We start from the raw sequence: 17,377 nt of genomic DNA, 5'->3' as shown, positions 1-17,377 counted from the left end.
CAAGGTAACAGCAGCCTACAGTGGTGATCCAACCCATCGGGGGGCAGGAGGAAAGGATCCACACATGGGAAGCTAGAAGAAAGTAGAGCCTAAATGGACAAGAATAATCAAAAAACTGGAGTAAAGGCAAGCTTAACAACAGGTTGTAAGGGTAATCAGAGAGAGATCATGGTCTCATGAACAGGATGAGTGACTCAGAGACTGACACTGAGTTTTACTTGATTCACAGATTGCATCACATTGGAAGGGACCCTCAAAGGTCATCTTGTCCAATGTCCCTGCAGTGAGCAAGGGACACTTCCAACTAGATCAGGCAGCCCAGGACAACATTAAGTCTGACCTTAAATGTCTCCAGGGATGGGGCCTCAACCACATCCCTGGGCAGCCTGTTCCAGTGTTTCACCACCCTCACAGTGAACAACTTCCTCCTGATGTCCAACCTAAGGCTCCCCCACTTCAGTTTCCAACCATTGCTCCTCATTCCATGACTCCAAGCCCTTCTAAACAGTCCCTCCCCAGCCTTCCTGTAGGTCCCCTTCAGATATTGAAATGCTGCCATAGTGTCTCCCTGGAACCTTCTCTCCTCCAGGCTGAACAGCCCCAACTCTCCCAGCCTGTTTTCACAGGAGAGGGTCTGCAGCCCTCTGATCATCTCCGTGCCCTCCTTTGGACCTGCTGCAGCAGGTTCATGTCTCTCTTGTGTTGGGGCACAAACCAGAGTGAAAACAGAAGATGAAAGCCTCAGCCAGAGGGGAAGGAAGCTGTCTAAGGCTCAGATTTCATGCCCATTTCAAACCTGCAATTATCTGGAAAAGCAGCAGACAGTGGAAATAAAACCCCCACCCGTTTCTCCCCTGCTACCACGTCTGAAACTCAGTTCCACTCAATACTACATCATTTACAGCAAGCACTAAAGCAAGTTCCTAAACCCCCTGTAACTTACCATGGAACTGAAACGTCCCTGCCTGTCTTAGCAACTGAAATACACCACTTCTGCTGCATACAAGATCAAAGCAGGCACTGGCACTCCTGCTAGGGAATGGCAGTACAACTGACATTGGTGGCATTCACTGCATTCCAAATGCTGAACTGGAGAGCTGTTTCTACAACCTGAGCTTGCTTATCCTTAGTCAACAGTTTCTCTTTTTACTGCATGCTTTGTTATCTCTGTCAGCCAGGCCATTACTGCTGCAGCACAATTTTCTGCTCACTTAATAGCACAACATCTTGCATCTCTCCAGCAGCAAGTGGAGTCATTTTGAAGATGAATTAGATATAACACAAAATCATGCTTAGACTGGAAGGCCAGGTGCAGCCTCTCACTTCCCAGCACTCCAAAGAACATGACTGAACAAGGAGCAGCTAGATTCCCAGTGTTTGCTTGTCCCTAGCAGCAGCCAGCAAGGGAGGTATAGTGGTCTTTGTAAAAACCTGTGGGGAACACCAACTGCAAAGCCAGATCCCTCTGAGTCCCTGCAGCACTCTTCCTGCAAATACAGAACCATAAATTCCAGTAGTTCAATGTCCAGCATAGAAAGGACATTGAACTGCTGGAGTAGGTCCAGAGGAGGCCATGAAGATGATCAGGGGGCTGGAGCACCCCCACTATGGGGACAGGCTGAGAGAGTTGGGGCTGTTGAGCCTGGAGAAGAGAAGGCTCCAGAGAGACCTCAGAGTGGCCTTCCAGTACCTGAAGGGGGCTACAAGAGAACTGAGGAAGGACGTTTTATTAAGATCTTGTAGTGACTGGACAAGGGACAATGGCTTTGGCTAAAGAGGGGAGATTGAGACTGGAGATCAGCAAAAAGTTCTTGACAGTGAGAGTGGTGAGACACTGGAACAGATTGCCCAGAGAGGCTGTGGGTGCTCCCTGACTGGAAGTGTTCAAGGTCCAGCTGGGGAAGGCCTTGAGCAGCCTGATGTAGTGAAAGGTGTCCCTGCCCATGGCAGGGGGGTTGGAAGTAGATGACCTTTAAGGTTCCTTCCAACCCAAACACTTCCATGATTCTATCAATCTATGAATTGGTTTGGTTGAAAGAGACCTCTAAGATCATCCAGTCCAACCATCAAACCAACACCACCATGGCCATTAAACCATGTCCCAGAGTGCCATGGCCACACATTCCATGAACACTTCCAGGGATGGTGATTCCATCACCTCCCTGGACATGCCTGTATCTTAATGTAAATACAACATCCCAAAGCCTCTGAACTCTGTTACCATCACCTCCACATTTCCCTCCTTCTACAAGAAAACCAAAGTCAGAGTTTGGCTTCTGTTTTGCTTAGGAAACACCAAATCCCCTTCAGACTCTTCTCAGCTTAGTATCATAGTATCAGTCAGGGTTGGAAGGCACCACAAGGATCATCAACCCCCCTGCCATGGGCAGGGACACCCCACACTAGATCAGGCTGGCCAGAGCCAGCTTCCCAATCCCCAAGCTGCACTTCAGCATTCTTTGGAAACACCAACTTTTGCCTGCCATACTTTGCACACCCTGAGTAAGCCCTGGAAGGAAAAGCAGTGAGTTCAGCAGTAAGACTTTGAAACCCTCCAACACCCTGAGCAGGAGGAAACAGCACCACTAACCTCCTTCATCTTCTCCAGCTCGTTCTGCAGTGCTTGCTTGGCAATTTCAACTTCTATAAGCTGCTGCCTCAGTTTCTCATTTTCATCTTCTGTTATGGTACGTTTCTCTTCCACGTTCTCCAGCTCATGATGAAGCCTCACCGACACATCCTTTGCAACCTAAGTGAAATGGAGTTTCAGAAGAAAGATTACACCCCAGAATTACTGCTGCAGCACTTGGTGCCTAAGCAACCTAACCAGAAAGGGCCCTTCTGGATGTTTTCATGTAAGCTGCATGAAAGGAGACAGACAGACAGGGACATACAATCATCGCAGTATCACCAAGGTTGGAAGAGACCTCAAAGATCATCAAGTCCAACCTGTCACCACAGACCTCATGACTACTAAACCATGGTAAGGGTTGGAATGGACCCCTGAGATCATTGAGTCCAACCTCCCTGGGAAGGCAGGATCACCTTAGAGTAGGTCACTGTGGTGACCTACTACTCTACTCTTAAAGGCACAGCCTCAAACGATCACAGTCACACAAGAACTACTAAACCATGGTAAGGGTTGGAATGGACCCCTGAGATCATGGAGTCCAACCTCCCTGGGAAGGCAGGAGCACCTTAGAGTAGGTCACAGAAGAAGTACTAAACCATGGTAAGGGTTGGAATGGACCCCCTGAGATCATGGAGTCCAACCTCCCTGGGAGGGCAGGATCACCTAGAGTAGGTCACACAGGAACACATCCAGGTGGGTCTTGAAAGTCTCCAGAGAAGGAGACTCCACAACCTCTCTGGGCAGCCTGCTCCAGGGCTCCAGCACCCTCACACCAAAGGAGTTTTTCCTCATGTTGAGGCAGAACTTCCTGAGTTCCAGCTTGTGTCCACTGCCCCTGGTCCTATCACAGGACACCACTAAAAAGAGCCTGTCCCCTTCTTCTTGACACCCACCCTCCAGATATTAATAAACATGAATAAGATCTCCTCCCAGTCTTCTCTTTTGTTGGAATGATGTCAAATACATCAAATGAAGATGAACACCAAGCTCTTTGGGGGCTTCTTTCAATGCATCCTCACAGGAAGAGAGTTAAAAAGCACACCCCAAGATGTAATTTCTCTTTGTCATGGAAAGCAATGAGAATGTTGCCATTCAAGCCACTTGCATTGTGTCCTGGGAAACCAGGAGGAACCATAATCAGGCAGCAACAATATTTAAACACACACTAATCACTGTCATGCTGGTGATTTAGACACAGAGCTTGAAGAGCCTAATTTCCTGCTTTTCTTAGAACATGGGAAAGTCTAGTTAATCCTTCTCAGCATTAAGCTAGGGGAGCTCAGGGAGATAGCCTTTATGGCTTTCACTAGCCCCATCTATGAAAAGTATAAAAGCATCAGCACAGGTTCTTTGGGTCTTACCACTGTTTCTCTCCAAGCCATGGTTCTCTTTGGGGAGAGTGCAGAGGGCAACCAAGCTGGGGAAGGGCCTGGAGAATAAATCTGATGAAGAGTGACTGAAGGAGCTGGGGCTGTTCAGTTTGGAAAAGAGGAGGCTGAGGGGAGACCTCTTTGCTCTCTACAGCTACCTGAAAGGATGTTGTAGAGAGGCTGGTGCTGGTCTCTTCTCACAGGTAATTAGTGACAGAACAAGAGGGAATGGCCTCAAGCTGTGACTTGGGTAGGCTTAAACTGGACTTGAGGTAGGCTTAAACTGGACATTAGGAAACATTTTTTCAGGATCAGACTGGTCAGGCATTGGAATATGCTGCTCAGGGAGATGGTTGGAGACTGCCCTGGATGTGTTTAAAGGTGGTTTGGACGTGGTGCTTGGGGATATGGTTAAGGGGTGAACCTTGCAGAGTAGGGTTCTCAGTTGGACTTGGTGATCCTGAGGGTCTTTTCCAACCTGAATGTTTCTGTGATTCTGATCTCAATGTTACTATGCCAAAGAACTCTTCTTGACACACTAAAAATCTAAAGAGCAGAAAAAAAAGAAGAGAGGGGGGATTGCAAGCAAGCAGTCTAGAAGGATCCAACCTCAGAAAACAGCAGCAGCTAGTGACTCAGCCTCTCCTGACAAGAAACCCAGTGTGTGAATTACAGATACAACGCTGCAGTGTAGCCCAGAATCATTCAGCAACCTCCCCCCACCACACAGGCAGCACTCAAGGCACATAATGCCTCACAGAAAGAGGGAGTGGAGGGGAATTTCAATTATAACCACGCTCCAAAGAGACTGCAGGATGAGCTGAGAATCACACCACAGGGCTACAGCTCGATGGCTTTGCCCACGCTCAGTATTGAACTGCTCATCTGGTTGCCCAAGCAAAGGAAATGGAAATCATGGGGGACAGATTTTGGAACAGCATCCTATCAGAATCTGTCCTGGCTCCATAGATACAGGCTGACAGCAGTAAACACAGCCAAGCAACGAGATCATTACTGGCAGTGGGTCTTCCAGCACAAAATTTGGAGGAGCAGCAAACAATGCAGGGAAACGCTACAGAGCATTCTAGATGAGGTGGGGAATGGCACTCACTTATGCAAGAGGCATTTGGCCACAGCTAGATGCACGACTGCAGCTCTGAAAGATTCAGCCCCCCTAGTATTTTACTCATGCAAAATGAACAGCACTGTTTTAGAATCACAGAATCACCCAGGTTGGAAGAGACCTCAAAGATCATCAAGTCCACAGAAGTGTAGTGTCACTAAGGTTGGGAAAAGCCTCTGAGTCCAACCATCACTCCACCACCACCACAGCCATCAAACCATGTCCCCAGGTGCCATGGCCAGGCATTTCATTAACACCTCCAGAGCTGGTGACTCCACCACCTCCCTGGGCAGCCTGTTCCAATCCCTGACCACTCTTGCAGCAAAGAATTCTTTCCTAATATCCAACCTAAACCTCCCCTAGCACAGCTTGAGGCCATTTTGGACAGAAATTCCCCAGAAGTGGACTTGGGAACAGGCCAGAGAACTGCAGATGAGTTAGAATTACAGTTAGCCAGCACCCAGAATTTAATTAGGTAGAAATCTGGCCTTAGGCATCCATCCCTACTCCAGAGCTGAACACCTTCATCAGCTGTGGGAACACCCTGCAAAAACACCCTTCCCCTTCCAAAGAGTCACCTGTAAGGTGATTGGGAAAGATGTGGGAGGAAACATCATTGAAGTGAGCCCTTTGTCCAGCTCAAACTCCAGCCTCAGCTGCTACAGCACTTACAGGATGGCCAAGGGATCAGGCCTAGCCAGCACTGATTTAGGAAGGGCAGGTCCTGCCTCACCAGCGTTGGTGGTAGCCTGAACAGGAGGCTGCAGTGTGCCCAGGCAGCCAAGAGCTCCAATGGCATCCTGGCTTGGATCAGGAACAGTGTGGCCAGAAGGAGCAGGGAAGTCATTCTGCCCTGTACACTGCACTGGTTAGGCCACACCTTGAGTCCCGTGTCCAGTTCTGGGCCACTCAGTTTAGGGAGGAGGTTGAGTTGCTGGAAGGTGTCCAGAGAAGGGCAACAAAGTTGGTGAGGGGCTTGGAGCACAGCCCTGTGAGGAGAGGCTGAGGGAGCTGGGGTTGCTTAGCCTGCAGAAGAGAAGGCTCAGGGGAGACCTTCTTGCTCTCTACAGCTACCTGAAGGGAGGTTGTAGCCAGGTGGGGGTTGGTCTTTTCTCCCAGGCACCCAGCACCAGAATAAGAGGACACAGTCTCAAGCTGTGCCAGGGGAGGTTTAGGCTGGAGGTGAGGAAGAAATTCTAAACAGAGAGAGTGATTGCCCATTGGAATGTGCTGCCCAGGGAGGTGGTGGAGTCACCATCGTTGAAGGTGTTTAGGAGGAGACTTGATAGGGTGCTCAGCTGCATGGTGTAGTTGATAGATGGTGTTGGATAATAGGTTGGATGTGATGATCTTGAAGGTCTGTTCCAACCTGGTCTAGTGTAGCCTATTCTATTCTGTTCTATCTCCTACACTGCAGGCAAGCACCTCACCAGAGATGCCCCACCAACTTCCCCCCAAACCCTGCACACTTGTTAACATCAAGTAACACAGAGCCAACAACAAAATCAGCTCTGGAAGCTGGAACAACAACGTTGCCTTGGGGCAGGAAGGTTCCTGTTCAAATTCTGCCTGCAACAAATGAGCTGCTCACCTCAACAGCATTCTGTGTGGGCCAAAGGTCCCTTGTTTCAACTAGAAATTCCCCTGAGGAAGGGGTTGTTTTGCTTCTTCTGACCAAGAAGACCATTTTGTCAAGAGCCACACAGACAGCTGGACTTAGAGAACTGTCATGGCCACAACAGCCAACATGGGGTTTCATAGAGTCACAGAACACTCTTGGTTGGAAAAGACCTCTAAGATCATCCAGTCCAACCATGGACACAACACCACCATGGCCATTAAACCATGTCCCCAAGTGCTGTGTCCACCTGATTCTTGAACATTTCCATGGGCTGTGACTCCACCACCTCCCTGGGCAGCCCTTTCCAATGCCTGGCCACTCTTGCAGCAAAGAAATTGCTCCCAATAGCCAATCCAAACTCCCCCCTAGCAAAACTTGAAGCAATTTCCTTTCATTCTATCACCTGGAGAAGAGGAGGCTCAGGGGAGACCTTAGTGCTGTCTACAACTACCTGAAGGGTGGTTGTGGCCTGGAGGGGGTTGGTCTCTTCTCCCAGGCAAGCAGCACCAGAACAAGAGGACACAGTCTCAGGCTGTGCCAGTGGAGGCTTAAGCTGGAGGTAAGGAAGAAGTTCTTCATAGAAAGAGATTAGCCATTGGAATGTGCTGCCCAGGGAGGTGGTGGAATCACCATCCCTGGAGGTGTTCAGGAGGGGACTGGACGTGGCACTTGGTGCCATGGTTTAGTAGTCATGAGGTGGTGGGTGACAGGCTCGACTTGATGATCTTTCAGGTCTTTTCCAACCTTATTGATTCAATGATTCTATGATCACTTGATACTAGGGAGAAGAATATGTACAGAGAAGGAATATCAAACAGAAATCAAGAGAAGGGTATTAGCATTTTAGATGGCATTAGTGAGAAAATGACTAGAATGTGTCTTGGACTGGTTCCTACATTTTAATAAGAATGATGACAAGCTGGAAAATGTCCAGCAGAGATGATCCAAGTCTGAAAACCAGGCCTGGGAATAACAGACTCTTATTCCATTAGACTGATCAGACACAAGTTTAAAAACCACCTTGTTCCTGACCATGCATGAAATGGACATTTTCAGCTGCACCCACAGAATCCAATGAGCCTCAAGTAGCTGCAGTCACAGGCTCAAGTGTGGTCAATAAGCTCACCCTTGCTACCCAGAGCTCTGTGATGCCGTGGGAAATGGCAGGATAGAGGAATCCTGATTCAGTAAGAATCACAGAATCAATAAGGTTGGAAAAGACCTCAGAGATCATCAAGTCCAACCTGTCACCCAACACCTCATGACTACTAAACCATGGTTCCACGTGCCACATCCAATCCCTTTTTGAACACCTCCAGGGATGGGGACTCCACCACCTCCCTGGGCAGCACATCCCAATGGCTAACAACTCTTTCTGTGAAGAACTTTCTCCTCACCTCAAGCCTAAATTCAACAACTTCCAACTAGCATAAGGAAGTGGCTTTTCTTCTGTAACTGGACCAACCTAGAATGGAGATGATGGACACTTTACCAATGGTAATCCTGAAATGAGGACTCAAAGTCCCCCTCAACAACAGGCCGTAGCTCATTCCGATGTCATGGATGGACTAGAGCTGATGAGACATGGAAATCTCCTGGGTTGTGTCTATGGTTGCAGGGGCATGTGGAAAATCCCAGCCTCAGGATTTTCAGAAGTCCTGAAAACAGCAGTTTTGTTTGCTGACATCAGTGGAGTCAAGGTTTTTTGTTCTGACTCTGCCAGTATTCGACGAGGCAGAGTGAGAGGTCTGGAGCACAGCCCTGTGAGGAGAGGCTGAGGGAGCTGGGGTTGCTTAGCCTGCAGAAGAGGAGGCTCAGGGGAGACCTTCTTGCTCTCTGCAACTCCCTGAAGGGAGGTTGGAGCCAGGTGGGGGTTGGTCTCTTCTCCCAGGCAGCCAGCACCAGAACAAGAGGACACAGTCTCAAGCTGTGCCAGGGGAGGTTTAGACTCGAGGTGAGGAGAAAGTTCTTCACAGAAAGAGTAATTTGCCACTGGAACGTGCTGCCCAGGGAGGTGGTGGAGTCACCGTCCCTGGAGGTGCTCATAAAGGACTGGATGTGGCACTTGGAGCCATGGTTTAGTTGTCAGGAGGTGTTAGGTATTAGGTAACAGGTTGGACTTGATGATCTCTGAGGTCTTTTCCAACCTGGTTGATTCTGTGATTCAAGCTGCCAGCTCTCTGAGACCTTGACTGAAGAGAACTGTAACCCTCTTAAAGTCACGAGGACTATCTGGTGAGGCTGGTTCAATTTTGCAGGGGTAGGCTGTATTTTGCTGTATTTTAGGTTCATCATAAAGATCCCAAGTCTCTAGAGCCAAATTTGTACTTGAGACACTACTTGCACCACAACTTTACCACAACTGATAGGACTAAAGGTGCAGCCAGGCTAAGTAAACAAACCCTGAAGGGCCACAGTATGCTTGGCCACTGCTACCCCATGAGCTGCACTGGCAGAACAGATAGAAACAGCTGCTCCCAGTATCTGAATGGGCCTGCAGGAGAGCTGGGGAGGGACCTTTTATGAGAGGTTTTGTAAGGATGGAGGATCCAAGTCAGCAGATACCTTAAGAAACTTCAACCTTTGCCTGCTTGCAGCATTCCTGACCCACTTCCCTGCAACCTCTGATGCCAAGTTGCTGTCATTCATCCCCAATATGTATGGGATCAGCACTTGGGTCTGAGTGTGCCAGGCATGCAGATGGTGCAAAAGCATCTCCTCCTGGTTCAGCTCCAGGGAGACCTTAGAGCAGCCTTCCAGTACCTGAAGGAGGCTACAGGAAAGCTGGGGAGGGACTGTTTAGAACAGCTTGTAGTGACAGAACAAGGGTGAACCTTTTGAAACTAGAGCAGGGTAGATTTAGATTCAGGTGTAGATGTAGATTTAGATTAGATTAGATTTAGATTAGGTTTAGGTTTAGATTTAGATTTGGGAGAAGTTATTCATGATTAGATTAGATTAGATTTAAATTTAGATTTAGATTAGGTTTAGATTTAGATTTGGAAGAAGTTATTCATGATTAGATTAGATTAGATTTAAATTTAGATTTAGATTAGGTTTAGATTTAGATTTGGAAGAAGTTATTCATGATTAGATTAGATTAGATTTAAATTTAGATTTAGATTAGGTTTAGATTTAGATTTAGATTTGGAAGAAGTTATTCATAATGAAGGTGGTGAGGCACTGGAATGGGTTGCCCAGATTAGATTAGTTTTAGACTTAGATTTAGATTCAGATTCAGATTTAGATTTAGATTCGAAAGAAGTTCTTCATAAGGAAGGTGGTGAGGCACTGGAATGGGTTGCCCAGATTAGATTAGTTTTAGACTTAAGACTTAGATTTTAGATTCAGATTCAGATTTAGATTCAGATGTAGATTTAGATTCGAAAGAAGTTCTTCATAAGGAAGGTGGTGAGGCACTGGAATGGCTTGCCTAGATTAGATTCAGATTTAGACTAGATTTCATTAGAATTAGATTTAGATTAGGTTTAGATTTAGATTTAGATTCAGATGATTTAGATTTAGGATTTAGATTTAGATTTGGAAGGAGTTTTCATTATGAAGGTGCTGAAGCACTGGAATGGGTTGCCCAGAGAAGCTGTGCATGCCTCATCCCTGGAGGTGTTTAAGACCAGGCTGGATGAGGCTTTGGAGCAACCTGGGCTCGTGGGAGGTGTCCCTGCCCGTGGCAGGAGGGCTGGAACGAGATGATCTCTGAGATCCCTTCCAACTCAAGCCATTCCATGATTCACGAGGAGCAAGCACACAGCGATGTCTTGGTCTGAGGCACTGCCTCCCACTGACAGCCGCCCAGGGGCATACCTTGAGGTCCTGCTCCATGCTGCGCAGGAGCTCGCCGTCGATCTCGCCGGTCTGGGCGTAGCGCAGCCTCTTGCGCTCGGCCTTGCGCAGCCGGTACTGGAGGATCCGGCAGTTCTTGTTGGCTCGCTCCAGCTCGTGCCGCATCTCCTGGAGCTGGCAAGCGTCCTCCTCGAAGAAACTGTCCCTCATCTCGTCCATCTCCGTCCTCAGCTCGTCTATCTCATTCTGGCAGTGGGGCAACAAGGGGACAGGGATGCAACAGGTGGGTCAGAAGCACAAATATCAGCACGGGTTAAGAGAAGGCTGCCAAAATGGAGCTCCTCCCCGCAGGGCCGCCACAGCTAAATACCACCCAGCTCATTAAAAGCTCCGCACCGAAGCGATTACCCCTGCCTGCACCCCCACCACAGGGCCACCTTAACCCTGCCTCCAGCGGCAGTGCCGGGGAAAAGGGCTTTGGGGAAACCCCCGCCCAGGTGTGGGGGTGGGAGGCGGCCCGGTCCCTATTCCCCCGACCCCTGGTAGCCCCCTCCCGCTGCCCCCGCCGCCCCGGCCCCTTACCTTGAGGGTCTCGTTTTCCTCCCGCAGCTTCTCCATCTCTTCCTGCATCTCCTCCTGCAGCTGCGGGCTCAGGGAGCCCTCGGGGGTGCCACTCCTGCCGCCGCCGCCCGCCTCCTCCTGCCGCAGCCCCTCCGCCCCGGCGGCCGCCATGGCAGAGGGCGAGGAGGCGGAGGCGGTCGGGGGAGGCTCGACCGGGGCGGCGGCCGCGGAGGAGGAGGAGGCGGCGGAGGAAGCGCTGCCGCTGCTGCTGTGGTTGCTGCCCTTGGTTTGCATTTGGGCTGCCGCCGCCAACCCCTTTCTGAGGTGGAACTGGATGAGCTCACTCTGCAGGCATCCCTCCTTCCAGTACCCACCGCCGCCCGCCGCCCCGCGGCCCTTCCCTGCGCCCGAGGAAGATGGAGGCGCCGGGGCCGCCTCCCCCGCGCCCTTCAGCGGAGACCGCCCCGCTTTCCCCCGCCACTGCTTGGGCGGCGGCGGCTGCGGCGCCCCCGCCCCCTCCCGCTCCCCCCCGCCGCCGCCGCCTCCTGCAGGGGGCGCCTCCTCGGCGGGCTCGGCGGCGCGCAGCGGCGGCGACTCCTCGGCAGCGGCTTTTCCACCGGCGGCGGGCGGCGGTTCAGCACCGGCGCCGGGCTGGACAGCTCCCGCAGGCCCCACGCCGCGCGGTGCCTTGTCAGCGGCGCGGCCGCGGGCGGCTCTGGGGACCTGGCCCGGCGGCGGGCGCGTCGAGGCGGCCTTGGCGGCGGCGGCGGCAGCGGCCGGGGCGCGGGAGGCGCTGGCGGGCGGCGGGCGCGGGGCGGCGTCGCGGGCGCGGGCCGGGGAGGAGGCGCGCGGCGGCGGCTTCCGGCCGCTGCTGCCCTCGGGGTGCAGGCGAGGCTCCGCGGCGGCGCCCCCTGCCGGCGGCTGGCTCATGGCGGCGCTATCTGCCAGACACGTCCATCACCGGCGGCCTCCTCCTCCGCCGCCGCCGCCGCCCCGGGAGCTGCGGGAGGAGAAGATGGTTGGGGTGGGGACAAGGGAGGATAGCGCCGGGGAGGCGGGGGGACGGGAGCTCCGGCAACCAGCGTGCCAGCTGCTTACCGCCGCAGTGCCCCGGCTGCTCCCCGGGCACTCCCCACCCCGCGGGCAGGGCGGCGGCCCGGGAAGCGCCGGCTGGGGATGCAGCCCAGCGCCGGGCCGCGGGTGCTTCTGAGAGGGACTGCCCACCGCTTGGCTGGGGACGAGCTCGGGTCCCACTCAGCTTGCATCGTGGGCCATTCCCCACCACCACCACCCCCCGCGATGCCCAGCCCACCCCCCTGAGGTCTGCCCCACCACAGCTGAATTTCCATCCACATTCCCCTCTTCCTTCTGCCTTGGCATCGCTGCCCAGCTCAGTGCCAGTCTGGGCTGTACCACATCTGCCTGTCTCCTCAGAGGCCCCTTCCAGCTGTCTGTGACAGCCGACGGGGAAAGAAAGGCTTCTGTACAAAGGGCTGCACACGTGGAAGCAACAATAGATTTCCCTTCAGCTTGGACAGGGACTCTTCCACAGCAAGCTTAGGCCTCCAAACGTCAGGAATTGGGGGGGGTGTCATAAAGGAAAGGGGCCCTTCAATCACCTTCTAGAGATTGGTAGAGTTAGATGATGGTTGGGACTCAATGATCGTAAAGGTCTTTTCCAACCAAAACGCTTCTGTGATTCCATCATTTGTCCCATTTTATTCTCCAGAGACATTGTCAGGGCTAAAGACTGATACAGGTTTGTGACATAGGGCTGAGGCACAATCACTCCAGCAGGTTTTCAGAGCTGAGGAAGCACGGAACACACCCTCACCCAGTACACGATGTGATGTGGTCACCTAAGGTTGCAAGGGCAATTTTACCACCCCCACGCCCCCCATAGTGACTAAAGCAGAGTTTTCATGGCCCCAGCAGCTTGTTAGGGCTGTTAAAAGCCACATCATGCTGCTGATAATGTTCCTTAATATATCCTGCAAATAAAACATGAGACAAAGTAGAAATGGCAGCGTTCCTAACACAGCCTAATGATTCCTTCCCAGAACAAGGCATAACCATTTGTTAATAGCACAGGGAAGAAAGACACAGGACTGGGTGAAGTCTGATATTATACCATTCCCTGACAATTGGTTTACTCCCTAGAACATACTAGACAATGAGACTGTGTTTGCTCAGCTCTCCCTGGCAGGAGCGCAGGGTTTCCTCTCAAATGCACTGTCATTATCACCCTGGTTTTAACCAATACACTGGAAATTAATGCTCAAAAGGACACCATTTGGCAGAAACTTCCCAGACATTAATTAGTCAAAAAGGGGGCATGGGAGTGTAAAACTTAACCGCTTGCTTTGCCTCTCTGTTGAACCACCACAACCAGAATATCCACGCTGCTGCTGTTCAGAGCCACACAGGTACAAAATGTCACTCTTGGAATCCAAACCTACAGAAACTGCAGGAGTATAAAACCCCAGGACTTAGCTTAGATCCTGCATCTTACCCATTGCTACAAACAAACCCAGCAAGGCTTAGATCCTGCATCTTACCCATTGCTACAAACAAACCCAACAAGGCTTAGATCCTGCATCTTGCTCCTTACTACAAAGACAAACAAACCCAACAAGGCTTAGATCCAGCATCTTACTACTACAAACAAAACCAGCAAGACTTCATTGCCTCTTTTTTTTTTGTTACCTATAGCCCAAACCCCTAATTGAAATAAATAATAGCGTGAGGTTCCTGAGGCTTTTTATCTGGATCCTTTCGGGAAGTTTCACTGCAGCAAAGTCACCCGGCTCGGCCGCGCTCTGTCGGGAACACGTCTCACCGTGCATGCCCCCGATTCCAGGACTATGGCTCAGGTGCTTCATTTTTAAGGTTATTTTTCATTCAGCTGGCACAGGGAAAGCCCCGTTTCAGCCGAAGCCCGACATCTCCATCCCTCCCGCCCCCCCCAAACTCCGCCACACAACCTCCACCCCAGCAGCAAACCCACGTGGCGCCGGGACGGAGGTTTTCCCGTCGGGAACGGCAGCCCGAGTGGGAAAATAAATAAATAAAGAAAGAAAGGGCAGCAACAAAAGGGAGGGATGTAGTGGTTCCACCCTTCAGCTTGGGCATCCCCCCTGCCCAAGGCTTCGCCCAGGGCTTCCCCCAGCCGCCCCGGCCCCTCGCCGGCCGCCCGCCTCTCCCTGATCCCAAAGGGAAAGGTTGGGAACGCTCCTGCCTTTTTGTCCTGGATTTAAAGGAGCAGCAGGATTTTCCGCGTTTCTCCTTTACACCCGGGCGGGTTTATTGCACCTGGATCCCGAGCGACGTTCCGGTGTCGGGGACACAAAAGGGCTGGCGTAAGGCAGCCTCGGTACTCACCACCACCCTGTCTGCTCCGGGCTGGCCGAATGCATGCGGCGGGGGGGGCACAGGCAGCGCACACGAGGTTCTCTCAGCAAAATGAGATATTCATGAGCTGACCTCACTGGGCCTGGGAGATGGAGAAGGGGGGAGGGAGAGGGAGGGAGAGAGGAAAGCGGCGAAGGGAAGAGAAAAGAAAAGCTGAAGCGGCAAGAACCCCGCCCAGGCCTGGAGGCTGAGCCGCGTCCCCCCCACCCCCCAGCGCACACGGAGGAGCGGGATTAGAGCGGGGCGGGGGGCACAGCCTGCGCTGCCCCTGCCCGCCGCATCCCGGCCGGCCACCCGGAGCGGTTACCCAGCACCCCGCGCTGCCCGGGAGGCGCCGGCTGCCCTCGGCACCCTCGGCGGGATGCTGACGGGACTGTCCTTTGTTCGCCGCCGGGTCCACGCTGCGCCCTCTCACCGCGGCCCGACCTTGCCGAGACGGGGGAGGCGAACACCCCCTGGGCTCCCGGGAGCGTCCCCCGGCGCGGTTCGGTCATGTGGGCACAGGGAGTAAGGGGCCGTTAACCGTTTACCTGCACCCTGGGTTTCACCGCTTTTGTCATGAGGTGAATTCACCTGTGCTCTGGAGAACCCTGAGATTCCACACCTGAAGTCTCGGAATTGCAGACAAAGAACCTTCCCTTCCCTTCCCTTCCCTTCCCTTCCCTTCCCTTCCCTTCCCTTCCCTTCCCTTCCCTTCCCTTCCCTTCCCTTCCCTTCCCTTCCCTTCCCTTCCCTTCCCTTCCCTTCCCTTCCCTTCCCTTCCCTTCCCTTCCCTTCCCTTCCCTTCCCTTCCCTTCCCTTCCCTTCCCTTCCCTTCCCTTCCCTTCCCTTCCCTTCCCTTCCCTTCCCTTCCCTTCCCTTCCCTTCCCTTCTTTTCTCTTTCCTATCTCTTTCTCTCCCCTTCTCCCTTTTCCCATTATCTTTTCCCCTTTCTGTTTTCACTTTCCCTTTCATCTCCCCTTTCCTTGCCCTCTCAGGAGGAAGTATTTCCCTCTGCGCTGTGTGCACAGTAGGGTTTCATGCCCACAAGTATACCAGGGTATATATGTACATGCACAGATCTATACATACCTCTATATACTAAACCTATACACCCAAATACACTGTGCCTACAGAGACAGTGTGTGCATACATCCATGTGAACACCTCAAATACTCTACATGTGCATGGCTTCAGATACTGATCATAGGAGGTTAAATCCAAACATGAGGAGGAACTTCTCTGTGTTGAAGGTGGTAGAGCACCGGAGCAGACTGCCCAGAGAGGTGGTGGAGTCTTCTCTGAAGTCATTCAAAGCCCACCTAGACACCATCCTGTGCTATCTGCTCTAGGTGAACCTGCTCTGGCAGGGAGGGTGGGACTGAATGATCTCCAAAGGTGCCTTCCAACCCCCACCACTCTGTGATTGCATATACATACATTTATAGAAAGGTATTTGTGAGGTCCTGGTGCAGCCCTTGTGGGAGAGCAAGCTCAGGGGAGACCTCCAGCTGCTTCTGCCCTGCAATCCTCTCCTCCTCTTCTGATATGACAAGCAGGACCCAACACATCTGAAACAGCATATCCTGGAAAGGTACACCCCCACCACACAGCTGCATGTTCTCCAAGCCTTGAGCCCAGGGACTGCAGGAACTGAATATTTATAGATGGGATGAGTTGAGGACAATCAGAAAATAGGAAATGGAACATTTATGCTGAAGATGAAAAATGCTGAGGTGATGAGAAGCTACTTTTAAGATTCATAACATTTAATGATTACTTGAGCCTTTGAAGCTCATAAATATTGACTGCAGTCTTAGCAACTAAACAGAAAAATTGACTGAAAACACGAGGAGTGAAAATACAAAACCTTTCTGAAGTTGGAGGGGAGAGAATCCCCTGTGAAAGGCCGGGGGCTGAATTCTGCTAGAACACCACCTAGGGTCCTTGCCCCTGGGTATGCAGAATAGCAGAGATGAGATCATCACAGTGACATAACACTTTGCCATCTACACAGGAGGACAAGCACAGCAGTGCCTCCCCTTAAGCACTGGACAGCAATTCCAATGGTTCTGCTCCTTCAGTGGCTGAGGTCCCTGACCAGACTTCCCACAGCAAAGCATGACAGCTAGGTTGGATGTTAGGAAAAACTTCATTCCTGCCAGAGTGGTCAGGGGTTGGAACAGGCTGCCCACGGAGGTGTTGGAGTTCCCATCCCTCGAGGTGTTCAAGAAATGTGTGGCCATGGCACTTGGGGCCATGGTTTAGTGGCCATGGTGGTGTTGGGTTGATGGTTAGACTGGATGATCTCAGAGATCTTTTCCAACCCAAACAATTCTATGAAACACTTGCTAATTCCTCTGTACAGAGCACTTCCTACTCTCCTACTACTGCAAATCTTTTTAGACCATTAAATGAGCTTTTTTTAACCTTGCACTTGGGGATAAGGTTTAGTGGCCATGGTGGTGTTGGGTTGAAGGTTGGACAAGAGATGAAACATCACCAGACTGAAAGAGGAGAGGAAAAGAAAAGAGAGGGAGATGATCAGAGGGCTGGAGCACCTCTGCTATGAGCACAGGCAGAGATTGTTGGGGCTGTTCAGCATGGAGAAGAGAAGGGTCCATGGAGACCATAAAGCAGCATTTCAATACCTGGAAGTGACCTACAGAAAGGCTGGAGAGGGACTGTTTACAAAGAAGAGGGACAATGGTTTGAAACTGGAGCAGGGGAAATTTAGATTAGACATTAGGAGGAAGTTCTTTACTAGGAGGATAGTGAAAAACTGGAACAGGTTGCCCAGGGATGTGGTGGAGGAACCATCCTGGAAACAATTCAAGGTCAAACTAGATGGGGCTCTGAGCAACCTGATCTAGTTGGAG

The 17,377-nt window shown here is 51.7% G+C and overlaps 1 protein-coding gene across 6 annotated transcripts in view; it reads right to left on the bottom strand.

The window, feature by feature from the left end:
- Nucleotides 1-14,792, bottom strand: part of SOGA3 (SOGA family member 3) — a 47,401-nt gene extending 32,609 nt beyond the window's left edge. For 2 of the 6 annotated variants that reach the window (XM_054173959.1, XM_054173960.1), the window contains exons 1-4: nucleotides 14,490-14,792; nucleotides 11,130-12,108; nucleotides 10,569-10,793; nucleotides 2,591-2,749 (exon numbers count right to left, since the gene is read on the bottom strand). In XM_054173959.1, coding sequence (XP_054029934.1) covers nucleotides 2,591-2,749; nucleotides 10,569-10,793; nucleotides 11,130-12,038 — 1,293 coding nt within the window. In that variant the 5' untranslated portion in view covers nucleotides 12,039-12,108; nucleotides 14,490-14,792. The remainder of the gene's footprint in view (nucleotides 1-2,590; nucleotides 2,750-10,568; nucleotides 10,794-11,129; nucleotides 12,109-14,489) is intronic. The other 4 variants (XM_054173958.1, XM_054173956.1, XM_054173955.1 and 1 more) reach the window with 4 other exon arrangements.
- Nucleotides 14,793-17,377: the final 2,585 nt, after the last annotated feature.

Source organism: Dryobates pubescens, chromosome 28 (genome assembly GCF_014839835.1).
Source record: "Dryobates pubescens isolate bDryPub1 chromosome 28, bDryPub1.pri, whole genome shotgun sequence".
NCBI lineage: Eukaryota > Metazoa > Chordata > Aves > Piciformes > Picidae > Dryobates > Dryobates pubescens.
This window is presented reverse-complemented; position numbering and strand designations above follow the sequence as displayed.